The 24,593-nt window shown below is 45.8% G+C and overlaps 1 protein-coding gene across 1 annotated transcript in view; it reads left to right on the plus strand.

The window, feature by feature from the left end:
• Positions 1-24,593, plus strand: part of DENND1A (DENN domain containing 1A) — a 493,284-nt gene that overhangs the window by 325,037 nt on the left and 143,654 nt on the right. The window contains exon 12 of the mRNA XM_019658787.1: positions 17,477-17,602. Within this exon, the coding sequence (XP_019514332.1) occupies positions 17,477-17,602 (126 nt within the window). The remainder of the gene's footprint in view (positions 1-17,476; positions 17,603-24,593) is intronic.

Here is a 24,593-nt window from a genome sequence, read left to right on the forward strand (position 1 = left end):
TTTTATGACTGAGCCAGTATTCCATTGTGACAGGCTTGTGATCCATAGAACAATTTGGATGAATCTTAAATACGTTACACTGAGCAAAAGATGCCAGACACATGAGAATATGCTGTTTGGTTTCATTTATGTAAAATTCTAGAAGACAGAAAGCTGGACTCATAGTGGACGAGAGCAGGTCAGTGCTTGGCTTGGGCTGGGGTGGAGGAGACATGAAATGATTAACGGGCCCCGCGGAACATTTTGGGCTGAAGGAAAGGTTCTGTTTGTTGGTTGTGGTGGGGGTTACACAGATGTGTGCATTTAGCCAAAACTCACCAAACTGCCCTCTTTAAATGTATGCATTCTGTTGTTATATAAGTTATGGCTTAATACGGTTAAGTTTTAAAAAGAAGAGGCCTTGGAAGTTAACTCTGAAAGGTTTCAGAACAGCTCTGCTGACTTTCACATGATCTATGAACGTGGGAAAGGAGACGCATTGGAGGCAGAGTGGCTCTGGCTTTTTACACGGTACCTAGACTATTTAGTCTTAAATTTTGTAATCTTATCTCAGTTAGCTTTTTCTACCTTAAAAAAAAAGTGAGAATTGCAAGGCTAATGCTGTTCTACCTTGCTGGGTTCTGTGAAACTTGCAGATGTATTGTTTTCACTGACAGTGTTGTATTGTTCTTTAGCTGTGGATTGTAGAGGAGGAATACGGCAAGAATAGTTCTTCTTCTATTGATCTAACGGCTTGTTTACAGACTTCTTGTTTACCTCAGCCCACGTGGATGCTGAGAACAGGAATATAACGTTCCCTCCCTTTGCAGCCATTTAACCAAGCACTCTTCATCTGTTTCTCTCCTAAAATTTAAAGAACATCTATTGTTCCTTCAAGGCTGTTCATTGTAAGCCAGTGGCTAGCGTAGGGCCTTTAGAAAGCTTCGTGAAAGGAGTTCAGACTCTTCCAGGTTTCCAGCGATCTGGACATTCCACACTTGATCACTGGGAGCAGGATTTCCCAGGGCTTCTAATGTTCTCTGGATGGAAATTTGCAGGTGTGTGTGTGTGTGTGTGAGTGTGTGTGTGTGTGAGAGAGAGGGGGGGGGGAGAGAGAGAGAGAGAGGTATACCTTTACTATTTGCTTAGTCTTTTACTTCATGTTTTCTATAAGATTGGTTTTCTTTTAAAACATGTTTCTTTTATGATGATATATTTAATAGGACATTAAAATATGTATTCTTTTTTGACTTAATAATTCTACTTTTAAGGTTACTGTCTGGCAAATACTTCTAAATGCAGAAATCCATCTAACCAAATACCATTGTTTCTGTTAACCAATGTTGGAAGCAACCTTAGTATCCAAAATTAGGGGGTGTGATTAAGATAACCTGTCCCACTGCTATTCAATGGCGTGTACTCTACGACCATTCAAAATGATGCTTATGAAGAAAGTGGGCAACACAGGAAATGCTAAGGATACAATTGAATGACAAAAGCAGAATATTCAACAATGTGTCTACTACGACTATCATGAAGAAAAACAGCCAGATACACAGAAGTAAAAGATTTTTAAAAGAACTTCCCAGTTACCAAAAGTGGTATATTAGGGTGGTAAAGTTAGGAGTTAACATTTTTTTCTTGTATTTTTCACATTTTCTGTGATATGATTTATTACTAGATTTATGACAGGAAAAAATGCCATCTTTCTGCTTCTCCTGAGGCACTTGAATGTCTTGGCTTTGGGCTTTACGGTTTGTGTGTTTTCAGGACCATCGCTTCTCTGGCTTCTCCATATTCTTTGGATAAAAAGATCACAGGTGATTTAATGATGCATTTTAAACGACATAAACTTCTTGTTCTTCCTTGGTGGAATTTTTGAGGGATATCCAAGAGGCTTCTAAGCACGTAAAGAGAGAGAGAAAGCACACTGAGCGCCGACCATCGGTGTGAAGAAGGGGAGAAGGCAAAGGAAGAAAGCTAGCGTGGGCGGAGCACCCACACTGCACCGGGCCGGCAGCTACCAGTCCTTCCGCGTGGCCTCCGGGCATCTTCACCAGCTGGACACTGGCAGCAGGCAGCCTCTCAGCCGCACGTGCCATCACCTCACCACTCGGCCATGAGGAGAACGGTCCCGTTTCCCGGTGCCTCCTGCTCTTTTCTATCTCCAGCTGCTTTCCGTGCTGTTTTCTGTGGTGCACACACCCTGCCTTCTCTGCCTGGCCGAAGCCTGTTTCGTTCTGTAGGGCACTCCTCGGATGTCTCTTCTGTGATCACCCCACAGCTTGACACTCCCTCCTCTAGGTTTGCACATCCTTTTCCCCATACCACTTACGATATCGCTTTGCTTATTTACTAACTCTTGCCGCCTTCCCCCCCCCCACCCCGAAGCATTTGGGTTCCACACGGCTGTGAACACGGCCCTGGCACCGTTGCGTGGCTCCTATACACGTTCAGTGGGTGTCTGTAGAGTGAGTGAATGAATGAATGAGTCACATGTGCAACCTGCTTGGAACACTAGACCATTTATTTATTCTATCATTTATTCATTAAACATCTGACTCTCTACTTTGTTTGAGTATCTGGGAAAACAGAGATCCCTGAAAATCAGAGTTCCCTTTTCGAAGAAAGACAGGATAAATTTAGTGCACATTACAGCTACAATTTACTGGGTATATTGCGGGCCAAGCATTTTAACTCTTTGGCCATGATTAGTAAATACCACTGGGATCTTGAACTTTACAACTTAAAAATGGATTTCTTCAAATTGCACGTAGTCACCCATTAGTGAAACCATAAAATCAATTTAGTGGGTCACAACAAGCATTTTTTAAAATGGAGTTGGAAAAAAACATCAGAGTGCATCACATATGATAATATGGGGGAAGATTCAATGTATGAAACTTTTTAGTTGACTGCATAATATACATATACTGGTTTACCAAGTAGAGTACATTCATTACTCTGCATCACAGTTAAAAAATGGAAAACCATTGATATATTGTGACCATTTTAATTAAAATTCATACCTCTCAATGTATGAACTATTCCATTGTATGAATGTATACCATAATATATTTGACCTATTGTCTACAGTGGTGTGATGGACATATTTGTAACTAAATCTCTACATCATTTACTTGAATTCCATGAATTCCTGCAAGTAGAATTTCTGAATCATGGGTATATAAAACTTTAAAGCTCTTGGTACATACTTTTAAATACCGTACCTTCCCCACAAGATACATACCAATTTTCACTTTTATCAGTAATACGGAAGTTAGCATCTACTTCTGAAAATTATTTAAAATTCATATTCATTTTTTTCATTGCAAATGTGTGCATGTGTAGCTAGCCCCGTCTCCTGTGTTAGGGCAAGTGAGTCATCTGACCTGGTACTTCTCTCCTGTGCTGTGAAACTGGAAAGCTGGCAGTGGCTTTCTAGTGGCTCTCCATGCCTTCAGCCTCTTCTAACGCCATCAGCTTTCTGGTCCTTCTAAAACCAGGTCTTCCTTGGCCCTCCCTCAGTAGTTAATCGCTCTCTCCTTTGTATTCTCAAAGCACGTGGCACATCCGTCTGTTACGGCACGAGTCATGTGATGGCAGAATTATTTTTGTCCATGGCCTGTCTTCAAACCCCTCTGGGGTAGGAACTAAAAACTCTTCCTCCTTCATGTTTCTGTCTACCCCAGAGTTCATTTACTCAGTGAATATTTACTGAATGAATGGCAGTGTCCTGTTTAATTTTGACCTTAGGGCTGGTTCATATTACATTAGAATCAGGCCATACCATGTAGTGGACTGTCTTTGGGAGTCCAGAGGCAAAACTGGTTCAGAAGGGCCCGGAATCTAATGAGCCCAGAGTCCACTTGCTGCCTTTCCTCTGAAGTCCTCATAGACTCGAAGGGTGCTGCTACAGGGCCCCCTAGGAGCCAATGTGCCATTGTAACTTGGGAGTCAGCAAAGCTTTTGAGCTCCAAATCAAAGGACTACTTCTTACAGAGCAGACTTCACAGGCTGTCTGGCCTGAGCAATCTGCCTTTCTGCAAAATGTCTAAAGTAATAGTAAACTTTGCAAAAAAAAAAAAACAAAAAAAAAAAGATTCTTAAAATCCCAGTAGGAATTTAAAATGCTGACCGGGGAGACGGGCAGGCTCTGACTATACTGAACATCTTACATAAGTCTTTGTGTGGAAGGTCTGTGGACTTAGTATTCCTCCTGCCACATGAAAACAGATATTGTTAGTGTTCTCTGACAGAATGTTTATTTGTGCAACAGGCATTTCCTATGGGGGATGTTGGTCAAAGGGAGCAAACTTTCAGTTATAACATGAATACACTCTGAGGATCTAATACGCAACACGGTGACTCCAGTTAATAATACTGTATTGCGTACTTGGTATTTGCTGAGAGAGTAGATCTCAGGTGTTCTCATGCACACAAAAAAGATGACTATGTGAAGTGATTGATATGTTAATTAAATGAATTATTATAATTATTTCATAACAGATATGTATACCAAATAATCACATTGTATACTTTAAATATATATAGTTTCTCAGGTGTACCGCAATAAAAAAAAGAAACAAACCAAAAAAAAAAACCCTGAAGCATTTCCTGAGCACCTACTATGTGCCATGCTTTACACTGGGTATAATGGATGCAGAGATGATTACGACATGGACCTTAGGTCTCAGTGCAGTCATAGGCTGGCTGGTAGAAGAGCGAATGGGGGGCTGGACTGCCAGTCTTACCTCCATTTCTCCAGTCCCAGACCATTCCCTTGTTGTAAATGAAGGCAGATTCTGTAACATGAATATCACTCCCCACCTGAAAACACTCTAATGGCTCCTCAGTTTCTTCTGGGTGAAATTCAAGCTCCATAATATGGCCCCTCATAATCCGTTGTCTGCCAGCCTGACCTGGCACATCTCTTGCTGCTCTCCTACCCACTCACATTTCACACCAGCAGCTTTGCTTCCGTCCACAGGAGCTCCCAGACACCCTGGTCCAGCATCCCAGATGGGCAGCTCTGTAGCCAGTTCAGGAATGGAGATTACTTATCCAGCCAGAGTGTTTTGGATGCGGGCTCAGCGCGTTGGGCCTTCGGAACATGGAGATGTGTAGAAAACAGTCACTGTTCCTAGAAGAGGAGACGTGAGCGTACTGGGAGGCAGGGATGGAATGAGTGGAGGCTGGAGGTGTGAACAAAAGCGTGTGTGTTTGGGCAGGGATTAAGAGTTTAGTCCAGCTGGAACCTAGGGTGTGTGGTTGGGAGGGACAAAAGATGAGACCAGAGAAGTAGACGGGAGGGACCAGCTTGGGCGTGGCCTTCTGTCGTAAAAACAAGCTTGGACTTCATATTTTGGACAGTGGGGGATCGACTAAGATAATTAAGCCAGGGAGTGATGTGATAAGACCCTGACGACACTGAGTCCCAGACTGAGTATAGAGTGTTGGATCCAACCTCTTGTTGCTTCTCCGATTCCTAGAATCTGGCCAAAGCTTCCCCTAACTCCAAAGTACTGATATTGGACTTGGGTCAGGGGACAGTTGATTGAAGAGAATTCCTACCAGTGTCACCTACCACTGGTAGCCCATCTTTCATCCATCACCCTTTTAAGGGATTGCCTGGAGGCCTCTGTTCTCCAATGGACCACTCTCCGTGGCAGTGTCCACTCCATGGCTTACTAATTTCAGACAGGAAGGCAAGGAGCATCGTGGGCCCGTGGGCCTTGCCCAGAGTGTGTATGTGTATGATTTGTCAACAATCGAGTATTTTATGGAAGTTTATGGGACTTCATTAAAGATGCTGGAGCAGGGGCACTGTGGGACATCAGAAGAGAGTCCAGCAATAAACCGCAGCTCCAAGCTTTGGAATGCAGTAAATGTTTAAGAGACTTCCTTCCTTTCATTACTGAATTTTACTTTACTTTTATACCAGTAAAGAGTTGTGTTTTATTGGTTGAAATTTCTTGATTCCGTTTTCCCCAGGTCTGTTTAAAAGCTACATTTTATCTTTGAGGATGTTTGGCTCGTGGTAGAGGAAGTGCTGCCAGCAAATTCAATTAACTGGCAGAGCTCACAGATATTGTACACGGATTCCTTTTTTTTCCTTCTTTTTCACAACTGCTACATAAACACAGCTGGGTTTAATATTTGTCGTAACAAAGATTTAACTTGAATCATTTTACTCCGGGTAATTAATGCTTGGAATCTCGGCTACTTTTTCGTTCGTTTGTAATCTTCGGTATTTCTTGACTCTGGCTATCTAGATAATGAAGTATGCTCCTCTAGGTCTTTGCCCTGCCTTAAAACCGCTTAATATTTGGCCGTTCCCACTAGAGAGCAGACGCTTTCCTTTGAAGAATTGAATTTCTGTCAGCTCTTTTATGCATCATGTGTTTGGAACTGTAAGTGGATCAAGTTGTTCATCGCAGCAGGGACACTGTGAAACACATCTATTATACACACTTCCCACCCCCCCTTCCTGGATTTTTTTCTCCCCCGAGGAGGTGGAGATGCCCAGATCCCCTTGGGAGATATCTCGCTCCATGTGGATGTATCCATGTGATCCACAATGGACCCGGCCTGGCCGAATCCCTAAGCATGGCAATCTATATGCATTCAGCCCAGATATTTGCTGAGACAAATCCCGCTTTTATCTTTGTAAACACCAAGCACTTCATTCATATCCAAATACACACCGAGTTTGGGTCACTAAATAAACCCATTCGGCTTAGCATGAGGAGTGACATTTAAGTAATTGATGCCCTAGAAAATGTTAATTGTGCCTCCATTATTCTTTTTTATGCTAACATAATGCCTTGGGTAGTTTTGGCTTTGGAGTTGGGGTAATGTGGAAGAATAGTCACCATCTATTAGGCTCCTACTGTGTGCCAGCCACTGTGCCTGATGCTTCAAAAATCTCGATATTTAATTACATAATAATCCTGCAAACAAAAGGGGGGGTGGGTTACTTAAACCTCTTTTATAGATGAAGAGGTTAAATAATTTGCCTAAAGGCACCCAGCTAATAGCAGCAGCCGAGGCAGGATTTGAACTCAGGTCTGTCGGAACCCAGAGTAAATCAACTTACTGTTTGTTGGGTGTTGTACATTGATTTATTACACAATTTTATTATATGCTGCCATTGCTCCATTTACGTTCTCCCATTTCACCGCAAGCCTCAGGCCAGTTGGTTTTTATGAACAACTTGGTATCCATCTGAATCTGAACTGGTGGTGATTGGAGTCCTTTATTTAGTTTTGCTTTTTCCATCAGAACTCAATGCAAATACCATCCATCTTCCCCCAAGCAACCTACCATTTTCTTGCAGTTTTCATTTTGCATATTTTGATCCCTAGATTCAGCTTTGAACTGACAGCTAAAAATTCCAAACCTAAGTACTCCAGTTTGTCAACACCGCTTTGAAAAGGAAGAGTCTTGATGTTCCTTCTGTGAAATTCTCATCTTTTGGGCCTCAGATAGTGGTGCTGAGGGCAAAAGTGCATTTTGGTGCATTTTTAATAGATAACATTCAGTTTGCAGGAGTCATCATAGGACATTCACATGTCTGACTGGAATACCACTGATCTGTGGAATTAATTATAGTTAAACGAAAAGGTGGCTTTTGCTCACAAAGAAAGTCATTAGTCTCTTGATAAACATTTTTAGGTATGATTTACTTGAGTGTTCTTCCAAATACATTTCATTAGAACCAGGCATGGTATCCTGGTTCGTTAGAAATACAGCAACTCCTTTATTTTTGATTTGCAGTCTATTTTGTTGTTGAAAGATCTAGGTTTTTGGGGTTTTTTTCCATTGGTAGAGGGTATATTGTAGAAAAACACATATAACTTCCTTTTGCAAGTGCATATCTATTTTTTCAAAGGTAACTTACATTTTTATTTTGTGCATTGTGTTTGCAAGAGAATGGTTCTTGGTTTATTCATGTTGACAACTGAAAAGCCTTAGACCTAATTAAAAGGATTTCCACAAGCACCTTTACTGAACCATTTCATTACGCGGCACTGCACAGATTGCATTGTGAAACATGGTGATAGTTTAAATCTGACCTTTAAACCTAAGCTGCCAGAAGTATGGGGGAGAAAACCCTTCTTTGAAAATCCTCTCCCGATACATACATAGGCATATATGTATGCACATATTTGGTTAGAAATTATCTTTTTATTGAATGTCCACCTAATAATTTAAATACACATTTACTCTGAGCTCAGATCTGGTAGCTTCCTTTGGCTTGGGCAGGATTTTCAACTGCATTAAGAGAGAGAGAGAGAGAGAGAGAGAGAGAGAGAGAGGTTGAAGCTAAATTATTTTATAGGGAAAACAGACAATTTCACTTCCTCTGGGCAAAAAAAAAAAAGCGTTTGGAGGAAGATGAGTTTTACAGATAGACAAGTGGAAGAGTCTTTGCTCCCATGTGTTTCAGCCTAAAATGCCAACGACGCATGGATTTCAGGCATGGGGAGGGGGCTGGAGAACACGAGTGCGTGCAAGGCTCCTCCGGGCCTCATTTGGCAGATAGTGGAATGAGCCTTTTTTTTTTTTGGAATTGTACTTTTTCACTCCGAGAATATCATCCTAAGGACTTGATAGTTTGTTCACAGGATGTCCAACAAAGCCATTATAGCATATAGTGAAGTAGCCTTCACATAATGAAAATTGATCCTTTTGTCTGACACAAAAGCTGCCTAGAATTGTAACGCTTACCTCTAACTTTCCGACTTAATACTCAGCCCATGAGATGTCAGGAGAGACAGAGGGAGCAGAGGCCTGGGCCCCGGGGGTCATCGCCAGCTCCGGCTCAGAGCTCTGCGTAACTAGCACAGTCCCACTCCCCCATGGAGAAGCAGGATCTTGGAGGGGAAAATGGGATGCAGAAGAAGCAATTAAAGCCAACTAAGGTCAAGATACAAGCATGTTCTCAAGAAACAGAAAAGCAAGGAGTGAGAGGAAGCACTAATGGAGATGTATTAAGTTGGGGAAATAATGGACTAGCACAGGCTGTGGAGTAAGACAGCTCTGGGCTTGACGTTGGCCTCTGCCCCTTGCTGCGCTAGCTGCGTGACACGGAGCTGCGGCTCGCCTTCCTCATCTGTACAGTGGGCATAACCGTGCCCGCCTGCGCCCGTGGTGCTGAAATACTAATACAGTGCTGGGTATGGTACTAGTAGAGTGCTTCATAAGGGCTTGTTTCTATTCCTTTCTCCTGATAAATTTCTGGTTCTCCCAGAAACTATTACTGGGAAAGAGAGTGGGGTAGGATTGTCTTTACACAGGAAGACTTTGTGCTTCAAATGTGAAGCAAGAACCAACTAAGGCACAGGCAGACAGGTGCCTGTGTGAAGGGGGCAGCGGGAGCCCATGTGTACATGCCCCTGAGAATGGGCCCGCAGGCAGCAGTCCCTGCTCCCGTCTCCAGACCCAGATATCCTCCAGGTCTTGTAATAGCCTTGATGTCTGGTTTACTCAGGCAAAGAGAGTCAATTTGCTTTCGTCCTTAAGGGCCATTTTTTAAAGGGGGAAAGAAAGTGTGACTCTGTTGCTCCCAGCTACTGCTGGGTGTCTGATTTGGCCAAAAAAAAAAAAAAGTAACTACAATTCTGACACTGAGCAATTAATGCACCTTTCAGGGGAGAGAGGCGAGGCCCCCTGCACAGGCGGCCCTGAGTCCAACATTTAGAACAATGGCATCTACCTGAGGTGTGCCAGCACCTGGATGGCCATGACCCTGCCTTCCTAAAACGTTCCGTCTAGTAGAAGAGACTGACGTGCCCTGGATTGTTGGAAAATGCATCACTGCACATTGCAGTGCGTCTCTGAAGGAAGGGCACAGCGAGAATATGAAATGGGGGGGCCTTGGTCTCGTCCGAGGGGTCAGGCTAAGGAAGTGATCCTTGAGCTGAGATCTGAAGGATGAGCAGTAGTTGATCCAGGATTCTATGTTGTCCTATATGGTGGCCGGTATCCACAGGTGGCTACTGATTAAAATGAAATAAAACAAAAGTTCAATTCCTCAGTCTCACTAGCCACACCTCAACTCCTAAATTGCAGCTGCCACATTGGACAGCACGTATGATAGATTATTTGTGGAAAGTCCTAGGGGGCGGTGCTGAATTCTAGGCAAGAGGTGATGTGGTGAGAGCACCGTAGAGGAGCTAGCTGATCCAGTGGCCCTGGGGTGTAAGGGAGGCCAGTGACTGGAGCCTGGAGGGTGTGGCTAAGCCACGGACGGGATGCAGGAGCCCAGCATCTGAGAGGCTGTGGCTGAATCCCTCAGAGCCTCGCAGGCCAGGCCAGGCCTTTCGTCTTTATCCTCAGAGCAATAGGGAGGCTGCTGAAAGATCTTAAGGTGCCAGCACTGATGGAAAGAGATGGATAAGAGTGTCGAGAGGTGGATGGGTGAACCGTATGTCATCCTTAGGCTCCCCTCCCCCCACAAGTTGCAACCAAGTGATAAAGAAATCTGTATTTGTTGAGTGCCAATACAAATTGCAAGGATTATTTTAATGCTGGTGGGGAGGAAGATATGTAGATGTCTGGCTGTATAAAAAGCTAAATGATAGGATGATGTATACAGTATGACAGCCCCTTTTCAAGTAGAAATAAGCTAACTGTGGCCGGCCTGGGGGAACTTGACTGCAAGCCGTCAGGAACTGGGCCCTGGTCTGAGGGAGCCCTGTTCCCAGCACATCTCCAGCACGGGACCTGCAGTGTTTAGGCATCAACCAAAGGCATAGGTTAATGTGCCCGGAGACAGAGCTGCTTGTGTGACAGAGGGTGTCACAGAAAGTCAGAGGCTTTTTTTAAATAAAAGGGTTTGTTAGAGAATGAGGTAGAGACTATCCCAGGCTTTGGGGTGGTGTTGTGGACTCTCAAGCTGAATTGAAGACAGCGTTGGAAACGGAGCCTGAGCCAGGCCCACAGAAGGCCTCAGGTGTTGTGCTAAGGAACGTGGGCTTTGTTAGCAGCACGGAACCTCTGCCGATTTTAGGGGAAGGTAGCAATAATAAGATTCAACCCCTTGCTTTAGAAAGAGTTTGATGCAAAGGATGGATTAGACCAGGAAGAAAATAGAGTAAGGGCCACCAGTTGAAAGACTGTTGCAGTGGTCCAGGTAAAAGATGAAACCTGAACTACCGTATTTCCCCATGTATAAGACGCACCTTAATTTTGGGGCCTGAAATTTGGAAAAAAATGTATTACATAAAGTTATTGAACTCAAGTTTTATTCATCATAAAATTCATACAACTCCTCATCACTGTCAAAACTCCCAACCATTAGCTTGTCCTCATCTGTGTCCGATGATGAATCACTGTCTCATATATTACCTCTCATGACCTTCTGCATGGCGTTTTCAGTAGGGTTTCTTCTTCCCGTAGCCAGTCTCGGATTGTTTTCTCAGTTGAAGGAGGACAAAACTTACGTTCAGCAGCATGATTTCCATTCACTTTTGCAAACCGGATCACTTTTAACTTGAATTCAACACTGTACGAAAATCTTTTCTGAGCCATTTCTGGGCAGAACGTGGCAAAACGTAACCTAACATAATATACCTGTAACAAGTGCGAAACAATGAGCGCAAAGACAACAAGCACAAAAAAGCAGGCAATGCAAGTAAAAAAAATCTACAGCAATGAGCACTAAAACAAGCGCGAAAAAAGCGGGAAATGCAAGTTAAAAAATCTACAACCACTGTATAAGACGCATCCAGTTTTTAGACCCCAAATTTTTCGAAAATGGGTGCGTCTTGTACATGGGGAAAGATGGTAACAGCAAAATGCTCGGCACTCGCTGCATCCATCATCCACTTTACATCCATTGGGTTTTAATCCTCACAATGTATGTATACAGATACCTCATTTTACAGCAGAGGACACGGAAGCTGAGAAAGGTTAAGAAAGCAGGGAAGCCAGGTTTCCAGCCTTAGACTTGGGCTTATGTGATTCAAGCTCTACACTCTCCTGCCTGCGGAGTGCATGGGGATAGAGGAGCAGGTGAAGCCTGAGAGGTATAGCCTACAGCAACCAGGTAAAAGAGGAGCCAGGTGCAGGGCGGTGTGGGGGTGAGGACACCGCGTCTGCTCCCAGACAGGGTGCTTTTGCAGTGTCGTGTACCGGCCTGGTTGTCCAATGAACCAGCACCCACGGGTTCATTCTGGTTGCATCTTAATGATGGCCTTCTGCAGAAGGGGGATGGATGACTATCAGTTTCTCCCCCAGTCCTTCCCGACTGAGACCAGCTCCTTCTAATGATCAGCCATTGGAGAGTGTGATCCTCAGTTTTCCTCCAGGCGGAGACTGGAATTGCCGTTCAAGATGTCAAAACACTGGCTCACCTGTTATCTCATTCAGTGGAAAGTACTGAATGACTGCACTCGGCCAAGCACTGCTGGACCTTCGGGGAGCTCGGAATCTAGCAGGAAAGATGGTGGACACTGCACCTCACCGGAGAATCACCTATGCGTGCCGAGGGGGCCAGGCAGGGCGTCTTAGGGGTTAGGAGAGGCTGCACAGATGAGGGGACATCTGGAGTCCCTCTTTCCCTTAACCCAGGGCGGTGTTTAATGTGACTATTAAAGAAAAATACCTCATTTAAATTCTTTATTATGCAAGTAACATATGCTTTTTTATAAAGGATAATCAAAACAATCAAAAGTTCATAAAACAGAAAGCATCTCTGCCTGGTTAAAGCTTGATACATGACATTTTAGATTTATACTACATATGTGTACGTATATAATTTTATACAGTGATTCATACTGTACACACTGTTTTGCAGCTTGCGTGTTTCCCCCCATTTGGCAATATTTTGTGGCCATCCTTTCGTGTCCGTTCATAGAGCGCTGCCACGTTCTCTGTGGATTGACAGGATGTGGTATAATTTAATCAGCTCCATGGATAGACACTTGGATGGTCTTTCAAAGGGTGATGAGATGTTCACAAGCAGGACAGGAAGGGACAGCTCCATGTGTGTCATCGGCATGTGTATGAGCTGGAGAGTTATATATGCTTCTACGTAGCAATTTGGTATCAGTCAAGCAGAGCTTTTAAGTGGGGCCAGGGCGAAATGAGGCCAACTGAGGAAACCCTCACAGCTGCTCTGAGGAGTTGGGATGTTTTTCTGAAGGGGCAGGTAGCCAAGGGTGGGGACATTGAAGGGTTTTGAGGGAGGGGTTGAAGTGGTGACATTCGTGTTTTCCCAAGATGATTAACTGAGACAGCCCTGGGTGGACGGCATGGATGGGAAACAGAAAACAGAGCCCGTCTAGGAAACTGCTCCAGCAGCCTGGGCAGAGGATGGATGGAGCTGAACCGCACGGGGCAAGGGTCATGGGCTCTGAGAGGAGAGAGCATATTTGGGGTGGTATTTTTTTTCTTTTTTTAAGATTTTATTGGGGAATTGGGGGAGGGAAACAGACAAGTTGCTGTCGTTTTGTTCTTCAGTCTACTTGTGGGGAGGATGTTGCTTCACTGGTCCATGTTGGTATTATTGCGCTCTTCCTGGGTGAGGCAGATCAGTCGTCGGCCTCTGGATGGCCGCTCACGGCGGCTCTTGGCAGCTCACACCGGCTGCCGGCTGCACACGCTGGCTGCCAGCCACTCACATAGCTCACGGCAGCCCACTGCAGCAGGGGCTGCAGCCTACACCGTTGCCAGCAACTCACGGCAGCCCAGCTCCAGGTCGAGCTGTTGTTCACAATCTTAGCTGTAGAGGGCAGTGTCACTGGCCCCCATGTGGGATCCGAACCAGGGCCCTGCTGCACAGAGCTGGCGTCCCAAGCCAGCTCTTAACCAACGCGCCACTCGGCCGGCCCCTGGGGTGGTATTAATAAGATGTGTGTGTGTGTGTGGGGGGGGGGTAATGGGAAGGGAAGAAGTGTGGAATCCAGCACCTGGAACTGGCCAAGTAGACTGGCTGACACTGCGGTAACCAAGACAGAACAGAGGACAAGGAGGGTTGCTTCAGAGCGAAGCCGATGAATTCAGTTCTGGGCTCTCTTCCCTTTGTTTTCTGTCTCCCTCCTCTGATACCTAATAAAGGAGGAAGCCACCGTCATCAGCATTTCCGTCACCCCCAGCCTGGGCCTGATGAACCCTGATGTTACTGATCTGACAAGCACCCCCAGGAGCTCTTAGGGCAAGTTCAGCTTTAGATGTATGACTGTGGGTTACTTGAGCCTTAGATTTTCTTCCCTCAGTTTTATTTAAAGGACAAAATATTATCACCAGTTATCAGATGCGCATATACTTGACGTTTCAAAGTTTGAAGCGCTGACCAAAGCAGCTCCATGTTGCAGGGTGAGGAGAGGTCTTCAGAAGCCTTGGCCTCGGTGGCCACAGGGGCCCCAAGAGCCTGGGACCACTTGGCTGGTTTCAGACCAGCTGGGCAGGCAGGAAGGCACACACTCCTTTCGCTCGGTCACCATCAGTGACCACCTCTTTGTGTAAAATGGTAATGAGGCCATTAGGAGAGGCTCACCTGAAGTGCAGCTTGCGAATCCAAGGTAATTAAACACCTCCCGAATGATCGGGAAAGGCCAGGGAAGGTTAAGTGAGGAATAATCTGCGGCACAGGTGGCCCAAGGTCTTTGAGGAGCCAAGAGAAGCCCGACTGTGGCTTGCGCCATTTCAAAGAGTGGAAATGTCACCCTCATCCTCGGGAGGGATAGGGTTTTCAGTATTTGGGGAGTGGAGAGTGAGCAATATTTTTCACATCTTAATAAAGTATGTGTCATGTTCACGTTGCTATTTCAAGTTGAAAGCCCGTGACAGAGCCTGCCTGGGTGCCAAGCGGCCTGCTTTGCTCCTCACGGGTGCCCACCGCTGTGGTGCTGGGGTTCGTGTGTCTCAGAACAGGGGCAGTCACAATAAACCAAGTATTTACACCCACCCGAACTACTCCAGAGGACAGTTATTTTCCTTGGCTTGCCTCCAAGCAGAGCTGTGGTGGCAGCCCCCTTAATGCATGCTCCCGTCACTTCTGATTTATCAGAGAAGATTGTCAGTCCTACCCCACACCCAGTTGACCAGCCAAGCATATGGCACAGCCCTTGAAGCAACAGCACAGGATTTCCCCCCCTCGACTCAATAAACACTTATGGATGCCCTACTATGTGCTAAGCACTATGTTCCATGTATCCTTTTAGCTTATACATGAGTGTTCATAGCAGCATTATCTATAATAGCCAAAAAGTGGGAACACCCAGATTCCCATCAACTGACCAATAAATAAGTAAAATGTGGCATGTCCCTACAATGGACAAAGAATGAAGTATTGCTAAGTGCTACAACACGGATGAACCTTATTTCTAATAAGCATGATGCTTGGTGAAAGAAACCAGTCACCAAAGACCACATATGGTATGATTGCATTTATATGAACTTTCCAGAATAGGTAAATCCATAGAGAAAGACAGTGGATTAATGGTTGCCTGGGATTGGGCTGAGGGAGGAGGGGATGGAGGAGGAGGTGGGGAATGAGAAGTGACTACCTATAAGATGTTTTCTTTTTGGGTGATAAATTCTGGAATTAGATAATAGTGATAGTTGTCTAACCTTGTCACTAAAAAACCGCTGAATTATGCACTTTACATAATGGATTTTGTGGTGTGTAAAACATATCTTAATAAGCTATTGAAAAATCCCTTATCAGAAATGTAGCGATAAGAAAGAATGTTCATGGGCCATTTCTAAAGTATATGTAATCCTTCCCAGATCAGTGATTCTTAATATTTAGGCTCCCAGGTACCTTTAGGATTCTGAAGAAAGCTATGGAGCCTAAAATATGATCATCACTCATTCATATTAAAGATTTGTAGATGATTCATGGACCAACTGAATCTAATTTTCTATTTTATCCTCAATTTTATCCTTAAGTAATGTCAAGCCATTAGATAGTCCTTTACACCCCTTACTGACACCTGAAATGTGCCCTAGGTATGTCATCTGCGTGCTTAAAAACAGCCATTAGCTTTATATTTCTCTCAAGACGAAGGAAAAAATTCCTTAATGTACTCACAAGCTCTTCTGACCCTGCCTTTTCTCTCTCGCCTCGTTTTAAGCCACGTTTCCCCCTCAGCCTCCATGGAAGCCACAGTCCTTTCTGTCCCCTGAACTCCTCTCCACAGGCCTTTGCAAGTGCTGTTCCCCGTGCTTGTACACGGTTCCTCCCCCACTTGCTGAGGTGACTCCATCAGTGCATCGTTCACATCCCAGTCCAGGCCTGTTTCCCTCCAGGAACCCTTCCTTGACCTGGGTGAGCCTGTCCCAGGCTCGTCACAGGATGGGTACTTTCCTCACTAGAGTGTGAGCTTCATGAGGGCAGAGCCTGCGTCTGGTTTTGTTCACCGTTGTATCCGCAACACCTAACATAGCCCCAGGCACTCAGGAAATCATGAGTATTTGTTGAGTAAGTAAAGGACGCAAGGACGCACGTCACCCAACTCCAGGGGTGCCTTTCACATGGAACACGGTGTGAGTGGTGTGCCCAGAAGTTGTGCAGTGTGGCCTCCTGGGATGACCTGGGGCAGGTTAGAAACACCAGGAAGGCCGATGTCTCTGATGTTGAGGGCAGCGGCTGTCATGCCGTCGTCATCCCCACACTGAGGACTCACAGGAAAAATCTCATTCCATTCTCACTTTCAGGAAAATCAGTGTTCAGTTGTGCAACTAACTGGTGGTTTGTTTATAATGCTTGGACCTAAGGAATCTCACAACTCATGTAACCCCTTTTTGCTTTGACCACTAGGAGGCTCTTAAGTTTATAGTTCATTTCTAGCCACTGTGTAAGGCCTTATGGCTTATTTTGATACACTGAATCTATTCCCAGCCACTTCTTTTCCCATTGCCATGGCTTTCTTGTCTATTTTCTTTTAACCTGTGAGTGCTTATCTATAAACTACTATTCCTTTAGAGTATGAAGTGTGTGGTATATAATAGTGAATATTAATTGTTTGTAATAATATACATTAAGCATTATAAATGAGTCATTTCTTTGTACTATTTGTAAGTAATTTGAAGAGGAAATGGAATTGGAATTAAAAATCTTTGTGTAGTTTTGGGTCAGATTTCAAGATTTTGATTCATACCCCGACTTGGCCACTTTTTAGGTTTGTTCCTAGGCATGTAATAACCCGTCTGAGACTGTTTCACCCTTGCAAGATGGAAACATTAATCTCTTCTGTGCAGGATTTTTGAAAGGATTAAATTAGAAATGTTATGTGAAACACTTACCTGGCACATTGTAACTGCTTAGAAAGTGGTTTTGTTTTTGTTTTTTATTACATATGCTCTAGTAGAAGCAACATTCACTTAAATTTCAAAAACCTGCCCTAATACTGAGTGCATTTTTGCTCTCCCAGCAGCTGAGCTATCAAATCGATCCCCCTGCCAGGGGTTTTCTAGAGCTCTTAGTCAGCCCTCCTCGTCCGACCCTGTCCTCAGCCTGTGTCTCCTTTCTCTCGGTCACCAGATCTCTTCACTGAAGAACCGGCTGAAGAAGGTCTCCACCACAACTGGCGACGGTGTGGCCAGAGCCTTCCTCAAGGCGCAGGCCGCCTTCTTCGGCAGCTACCGCAACGCTCTGAAAATTGAGCCGGTGAGTAGCTTCTCGGGATGTTACAAACCCGTGTTTGGTCAGGGCTGAGAAATGCACCTCAGGGACCACGAGAAACATGCTTTTGGTCTGGTTGTTGAACTCACCTGGAATGCATGCGGTGGGGCCCAGGGGCAGTGTCCTGCCTGCAGCCTGCCTCTTAGCGCAGGGAGGCAGTGCTGCCATGTGTGAGGCACTGACTGCCCCTGTGAATGTTAGGACCCACCCCTCCCTGGATGGCAGCGCTGACTGTGTGTTAACACCGTGCTAGCCCCTCACACACGGCGGCCGTCACTGAGGATTCACAGAAAGACAGAGGTAGCGATACGTCTCCATTTTACTGATGCAGAAACCAAGGCTCAGAATGGGCATGGCTTGCTAAGCCCTGGAGGGGCCCGAGGGTGGCAAAGCCCATGATTCCCCATGGTGCCTCCCTGCCCTTTTCCGGTACAGGGAGCTTTCTCCACACTTGAGAAAGTAAATCACCCTGGGGATTCACTTCTTAGAGGCTTCCAAAGTGATGTTGGTGTAAGTGACTATAAAGCACGCCGAGGACTGGGAGACAGCGTGATCCACCTCCTTGGCCCTTCAGCCTTTCTGAGCCCCCGTTGCCTCATCCGTGTCCCCTGCCTGCCCTGTGCGGTGACTCGCCGTTAGGATAGGAAGACATCAGGTCAACCCTAAAACCTATGGAAGTACCAACTCTACGAGCTTCCATAAAAAGTTTGCATCTGACATCCCTCTGCTCAGCCTACTCTTGGCCCCTTGGTCAAGGAGAATGGTGACCCGGGGACGTGGGTCGCCCTGTAGAGAAAACCCTGGAGAGGAACCTTGCTGTCGGCCCTTTCTCTCAGGAGCACAGAACTCTCTTCCTCCTGAGCGGGTGGGTGATGGCAGCCACACCCAGCCTAGGTGGATTGTGCGTGAGGGACCACGTAGGTCACACTGCCTGTAGGGTAAGGATGGGTGTTTTTTGTTTTGTTTTGTTTTTTTCTGCTATGATTCCATCATTTGTCTAAGTGAAACACAGAGTAATAATAGCAGACACCTGTTTTCCCTTCAGCCAGGCCATACCCTGTGAAGTGGCCAGGGGGCGCTTCCTTGTCTACCATCCAGCACGAAAGCCTGACTTTCTGGGGTGCCTCAGGTTCAGGCAATGTCACGGTCACATACAGAAGGGAGCACTCTTTTTGCTTCCTAAGAAACACTTCCCTTAGGTCCTCTAAAGCCCTTTGGATTAAAGGAATTTCCTCCTGTCCTGCTTGCCTGTAAGTGAGGTGGCCCAAATTCTTCGTCCTGAGCTCGGGCCCAGCCAAACCAGCCATGTTCGGTGGTGTTTGAGAGAGGTATTTCAAGAAAAATATAGTTGTCTTCCCATCTCTAAAATAAGAATGGGACAGCTGGCTCAGACCTTGGGCTGCTGAGAGCTGATAGACATGAAGTATTTCCACTCGTACGATGAGCTCGTGGTTGTCCTGTATTTGTCTAGAACCCAGAGGCTATTGACTCTTGGTACATGTTGCTGGGCATATGATTAGGGCACAAGTTGCTCCTTCAGAAAAGTTTATGGTTGTACTTGCACTTGGCTCTGAAAGACATTGGATTTAAGGATGGACGCCCTGGAGTTTAAAGCCCATCCTTCTACTTCTGAGCTGTATGACCTTGAGCAAGCCACTTAATCCCTCAGTTTTTCCACCTGTGGAATGAGGAGACGAAGGCCTGTCACTCTGCATCTCCAGATGTTTATAGGATGAAACGAGCCATCAAACATCTCATAGGAAAAATGAAACTGACCTGGGCCTGATGGGTGAGGTTTGGTGAAAGAAAGAGTCCCTTCTTGCGAGGACTGTGGAGTTCCCTGAGTGAGCAGAGGCTTGGAGGCAGGACCCCTCATGGCCACTTAGTCTGAAGTCATGGATGTGAGTGGGAAGATGGGCCTGCAGGAAAGACTGGAGCCAAACTTCACAGCTTTGGATGCCAGGCTAGCAGTGTGAACTTCACCCTGTAGGGAGTGTGAGTTTTTGAGCAGAGATACAATGTGACTGAAGTCATACAGTGATGGATGAAAAGGGAAGCTGGAAACCCAGAGACCAGGAGACTGTTAGGGGGAGCTCAGAAGAGAGCCTTCCACTGGTTACACCAGGAAAAGGTACCATGAAATAGAAATGACTAGATGACTATAGTGATAGGTAAAATATGAAGATTAGGGGCAAAAAATGTCAAAGTGTCTCCCATACTTTGGACTTGAGAGAGGATGATGATGCCCATAGTAGAAAAAGGGAAAGCTTAATGCAAAGGTGTTCCCAGTAGCAGTATTTATAATGGTAAAAACACAGAACAGAGTACATGCCCATCATGGGCAATGATAGAATATTATATGGCCATTAAAAGTGGCATTTCAAGGATAGAATGATGGGTTTGGTTGTAAAGATGGTACATTTCATTGAGCCTAAGCTGCTATTCAATCATAAGACGTACCATTATTTTATGGACCATTAAGGGAAAAGGATGCTGCCAATTATAATTGAAGGATGCCATCAACTGTAAGACACATCCTGGTTTCAGAAGTGTTACAGTGTGAAGAAATTTGTGTCTTAGAATCACCAAAACGTGGTAGATTTGTCATGCTTTCAGTCTCATTCATCTGTACCAGAATGGCTTTTTTCTGGAAGGCCAAGAGGGAAGCTAGGGGGCCAGAAGTTTTCTCACCAAGCATCATTACCATGTCACCTAGACGGTTTTTAAACCATGCATTTAATTCTAGCCAATTCTCCGCATCCAAAAAATGGGATAACAGCACTTTCCATACAAGATTGGGGGATTCATTAAAATAATGACTGCAAAGCACATGTGAGCCCAAGAAGGGGTGAAAGGTCGGGGCACTGGCCACACGGAGGTGGGGTGGGGTGGGGATGGTGCCTTGGGTGAGCCTTCGGGTGGCAGGCAGCATGGTGCTGAGAGGATACGGCCACTCCCGGGGCCACTTGTCTTTCTGTTGTTTCTCTGATTGTAAAAAGAGCACCTGCTCTTGGTAAAAAACCGTTTACTGTGACAGAGGACTAGAAATGAAAAAACACTCATAATCCAATCATCTGGAGTTAAGATCACACGTTAGCAATTTCTACTCAGGTTCTAGGGGTTTTGGGGTGGTTTTTGTTTCATTTTGGTTTGGTTTTTTTGGTTTTTTACTTTTAGACAGTGCAGATATTACTGGCAAAGCAATTCAGTTCCCAGTTATTTGGTTTGGCCTTTTAGTATGTTGTAAGCATTTATTCACATCATATAAAAACTGTTCTTAATCATTTATAATGGCTGCATGGATCCCATCAGGTGACCGCAGTGGTTCTCAACCCGGGTCCCACTCGCGGGGATTTTTATCAAGTTCGCGACATCTGAAATCAGTGCCGAGGCCCACCACGTGATCCCAGCGCTGGTCCTCCTTATTTGTCAGTGACCTTTCACCATTTTAAACCACACTGTGGTGAACATCTTTAGATAAATCTTCATGCGTGGTCTGAACTATTTCCTTAGGCAGAATCCCTGACGTGTGTTGATTGGGATCCAAATACATTGAAGGCCTTTGATATATAAGTTGAGGGAGAAATACCGTGGCCAGAAGCCGGTGGTGGCTTGGAGGCCCCGCCTCTGAGGCAGAGTGCCGAGCAGGGTCCAGGCAGCAGCCAGCAGTGGAGGGCCAGGAGAGCCTGCGGGTGAAAGGCCAGGAGCAGTGTGTGTTGGGGGGGGGGGGCGAGGAGGAGGGGGGACGAGGGTACAGCTGCTCACCCGCTCCCACTGCTTTTCACCTTGGCCAGTGGGTGCAGTCATGAGACTCGGGTCACTGCAGAGTCATAGAGGTTTGGTTTTTTTAAAAACATGAAAACCGGCAGACGTGACAGTGCTCCTTTCCACTGTGCTCCTGGAGCAGCTTGGGGGCTGGCTCCCGCTGAGTCCTCTCAGTGCCCGCCGGGCTTGGGGTGTGGGCGAGCCGAGCCCCAGCCTGGGAAGCAGAGATGGGCAACTCTGACTGCACAGCCCAGAGCTCACTTGAGATTTTTAGCTCCTTGGCCTTTTTAAATTTCTTTCCTACTGAAAAACAAATTCAGATTGCAGCTGGCTCGGGTGGGGGCGGGGGGGGGTGTCTCAAGCTTCTTTCTCTTTCCCCTGCCCAGCGGGGAAGAGGAGGGCAGCCCCCTTTCTGAGGCACAGCCACAGGCCAAGAGCCAGGCTGCTCCCTTCTGTCCACGCCTTCTGCCGGGGGACCGCGTGCCTGTCCCAGGGCCAGGTGAATGATTTCAAAGGGCTCTCCTGAGGTCAGAAAGTGAGGGTGTCCAGCTACATCCATGTCTCCCACATGCCCAGTGGCCTCCGCCAAGGTCGGAGCTCGGTTCATCTCTCCGTTGCTTCATCTATGATCTCAGTAATTCCCCACCACTGCCCATTACTATCCATTTTGCAGATGGGAGATAGCAGCCTAGATTGCTGGTGGCTTCCTGGTAAGTAGTAGAGCTGGGAGGCAGACTCAGGTCGGGCTGACTCCAAAACTCAGGTCCCTCCCACCACACCCTCTTGTCTGTCTTTGTTCTGGTTTCCACGTGCTCCACTTTAATAACTCTTTCTCTCTGCATTCCCAGCACCGGGCATGGGTCATGGCTTAGTGTAGGCATCAATGAGTGTATTTTGGAACCGTGGATGGAAGGATAGGTGAGAGAAACGAAGGAACAGTGAAGTGTGTGAGGCTGGGGGCTGGCCCCCCGGTCTCTGGCCATGTGCCCACCTTGCGTCCTGTCCTGTCTAGGCTCTGGAGGTTGCTGCTGCCTGCTAGAGTGGAGAATGTCTACAAATCACAAGGACATGTGACCCATTTTTCAGTCACCCGGAGAATATCAGGTGCAAAGCCCAAAATATTTAACAATATCGGCCAAGCCAACTTGTTCTCCACTTAAATGACAGAACCACAAGCAGCCAGGCAGCTCCATTCGGAAAACCCCCCTTTATCCATGTCAAGCGGCAGCGAGGCTCCAGCTCATTTATTTAGGCCTTTCTTGCTCTCTGACACGCCTCCTCGCAGTTGCCAGGCAACTCTGGGAGTAGCAGTGTGTGTTAGGGATTAACCAGTTAGGGCTGGGGTCCTTTTTGGCAAGAAGGGGAGAAAAGACAAATGATTTTAATTGCTAGGCCAAGGATCTTTTCTCTGCTTGGTACAAGATTGTAACTTCTGAGGGGGTGTGCGGATAGCAGCATGGTTCGTGAATGGTTCCCCTTCCTCCCATCTCTGGAGAATGAATGAATTTTTTAAAGAATCCTAGTTTTACTTCTTTGTTTAAAATATATCATCCTGAAATCTGAATAAGACTAACTCACCACCCTCTCTTTGAAAGACATTTCTTAGCCCAGTAGCCTCAGTTTTAAAGAACTTTTAAAAATACTCGTGTCTTCTAATGTCATCGCTTTTTCTATTCGGAGTTTCGTATTTCATAGCTCATGCTCCATGGAGTCGTGTTAAGACAGTACGTGTGTAGGTGCCTGTTCCGCGTGTGTCCACTGCACGTCCTTGGTTAATGTTAGAGGTGCTGTAAGGTGCATCCTGTTCAGGCCGGCGTCTCTGGAAAGGCCAGTGTAGATGGAGCACCATGAGAGTGGTTTATTCGACAAGCTCGTGTGGCTGTCTCTGGACCCAGCTGCTGGCGGGGCTTCCCCAGGATGAATGGAGCACAGCCCCTGACCACAGGGAGTGAGTGAGTGCTGGCCTGGGGACAGTAAGCGTTCGGGATTCTGTTTCCGGGGGCTGTGCAGGCAGCAGCAGCTCCCCAAGGTGTGCTGCTCAGCTCATCCCTAGAGGCCCAGCCTCCAGATCCAGCTGTGGGCACACCGGCATCCTCCACCATCCAGCCCCTGATTTTGCACGTGATTCTGCTGCGTCATATTCATCCACCTAGAACCCCTTGAAGATCGAGAAGTTAAGATCAAAGCAGATTGATAGCCTGGCTTTCAAGCATCAGAGGACCAGGCTGTGTTGGAGCAGGTCAGAAAAACACCATATATGCCTGTCTCCTGGTTGAGGAACACTGCTGATCTCATGGTTTTAAAAACAACAACTGTATTTATGTGGGTTTTCAGTGTAACAGACAATAGAAAAATATTTAGAAACTAGAAAAATTAAAACATCACCATAATCCCACTGAACTACCTTTTGTATATTCTCTTTAATTATTTTTCATTATGCAAAGTGTTTATATAGCTGCTAGCAAATCTAAGTTGAAAGTGTGTTCCTCCTCCATTTAACATTACATCATGTGCATTTTTACATAGCTGCAGAATATTCTACCAAGTACAGCTACCGTAATTTCTGGAACCACTTTCTCATGGTGGACATTTAGGTTGTTGCCAATTGTGTGGTATTATAGTTAATACTCCACTAAACATCTTTGTGAATAAAGCTTTCAAGTGCTGTATTCCGAAGCCCTCTGAGTGCGGAAGTACAAGCCTGTGCAGGAGCCTGACTGTGGGTGCCAACTTGTTACAACGTGGTAAGGATGCAGATTTCCTTTGACTCAGCCTCAGAGCAGCTCAAATTGCAAAGAACTAAGAACCCTTCGTGGGGTGCGTTCCTTGCGCTCCTCACAGGCAAGCAGAGGGTACCCAGAACTCGGAAGGGATGTTACTCATTTGTCTGGGCTTCCATCTGGTGCGAAATAAAGGTTTGAGGAATCTTAAAATGATAGGTACAGTACAGCAAGACAAGAGATGAGGCCATCAGGGAAAGGGGGCTCCGACAAAGCTGGTGTGTGTTCCTCTGCTGCTCCGACATTCTGCACACGGCTTGGGAATGATAGAGCTGGAATCGAACCCATGTCTGTCCTCAGAGCCCATGCTATTTTTTTTCTAATTGTGGTAAAATTTTATATATCATAAAATTTGCCATTTTCACCATTGTTAAGTATATAATTCAGTGGCATTAATTACATTCACGGTGTCATACAACCACCATCACTAT

This window comes from Hipposideros armiger, unplaced genomic scaffold, assembly GCF_001890085.2.
Source record: "Hipposideros armiger isolate ML-2016 unplaced genomic scaffold, ASM189008v1 scaffold_290, whole genome shotgun sequence".
NCBI classification, from domain to species: domain Eukaryota; kingdom Metazoa; phylum Chordata; class Mammalia; order Chiroptera; family Hipposideridae; genus Hipposideros; species Hipposideros armiger.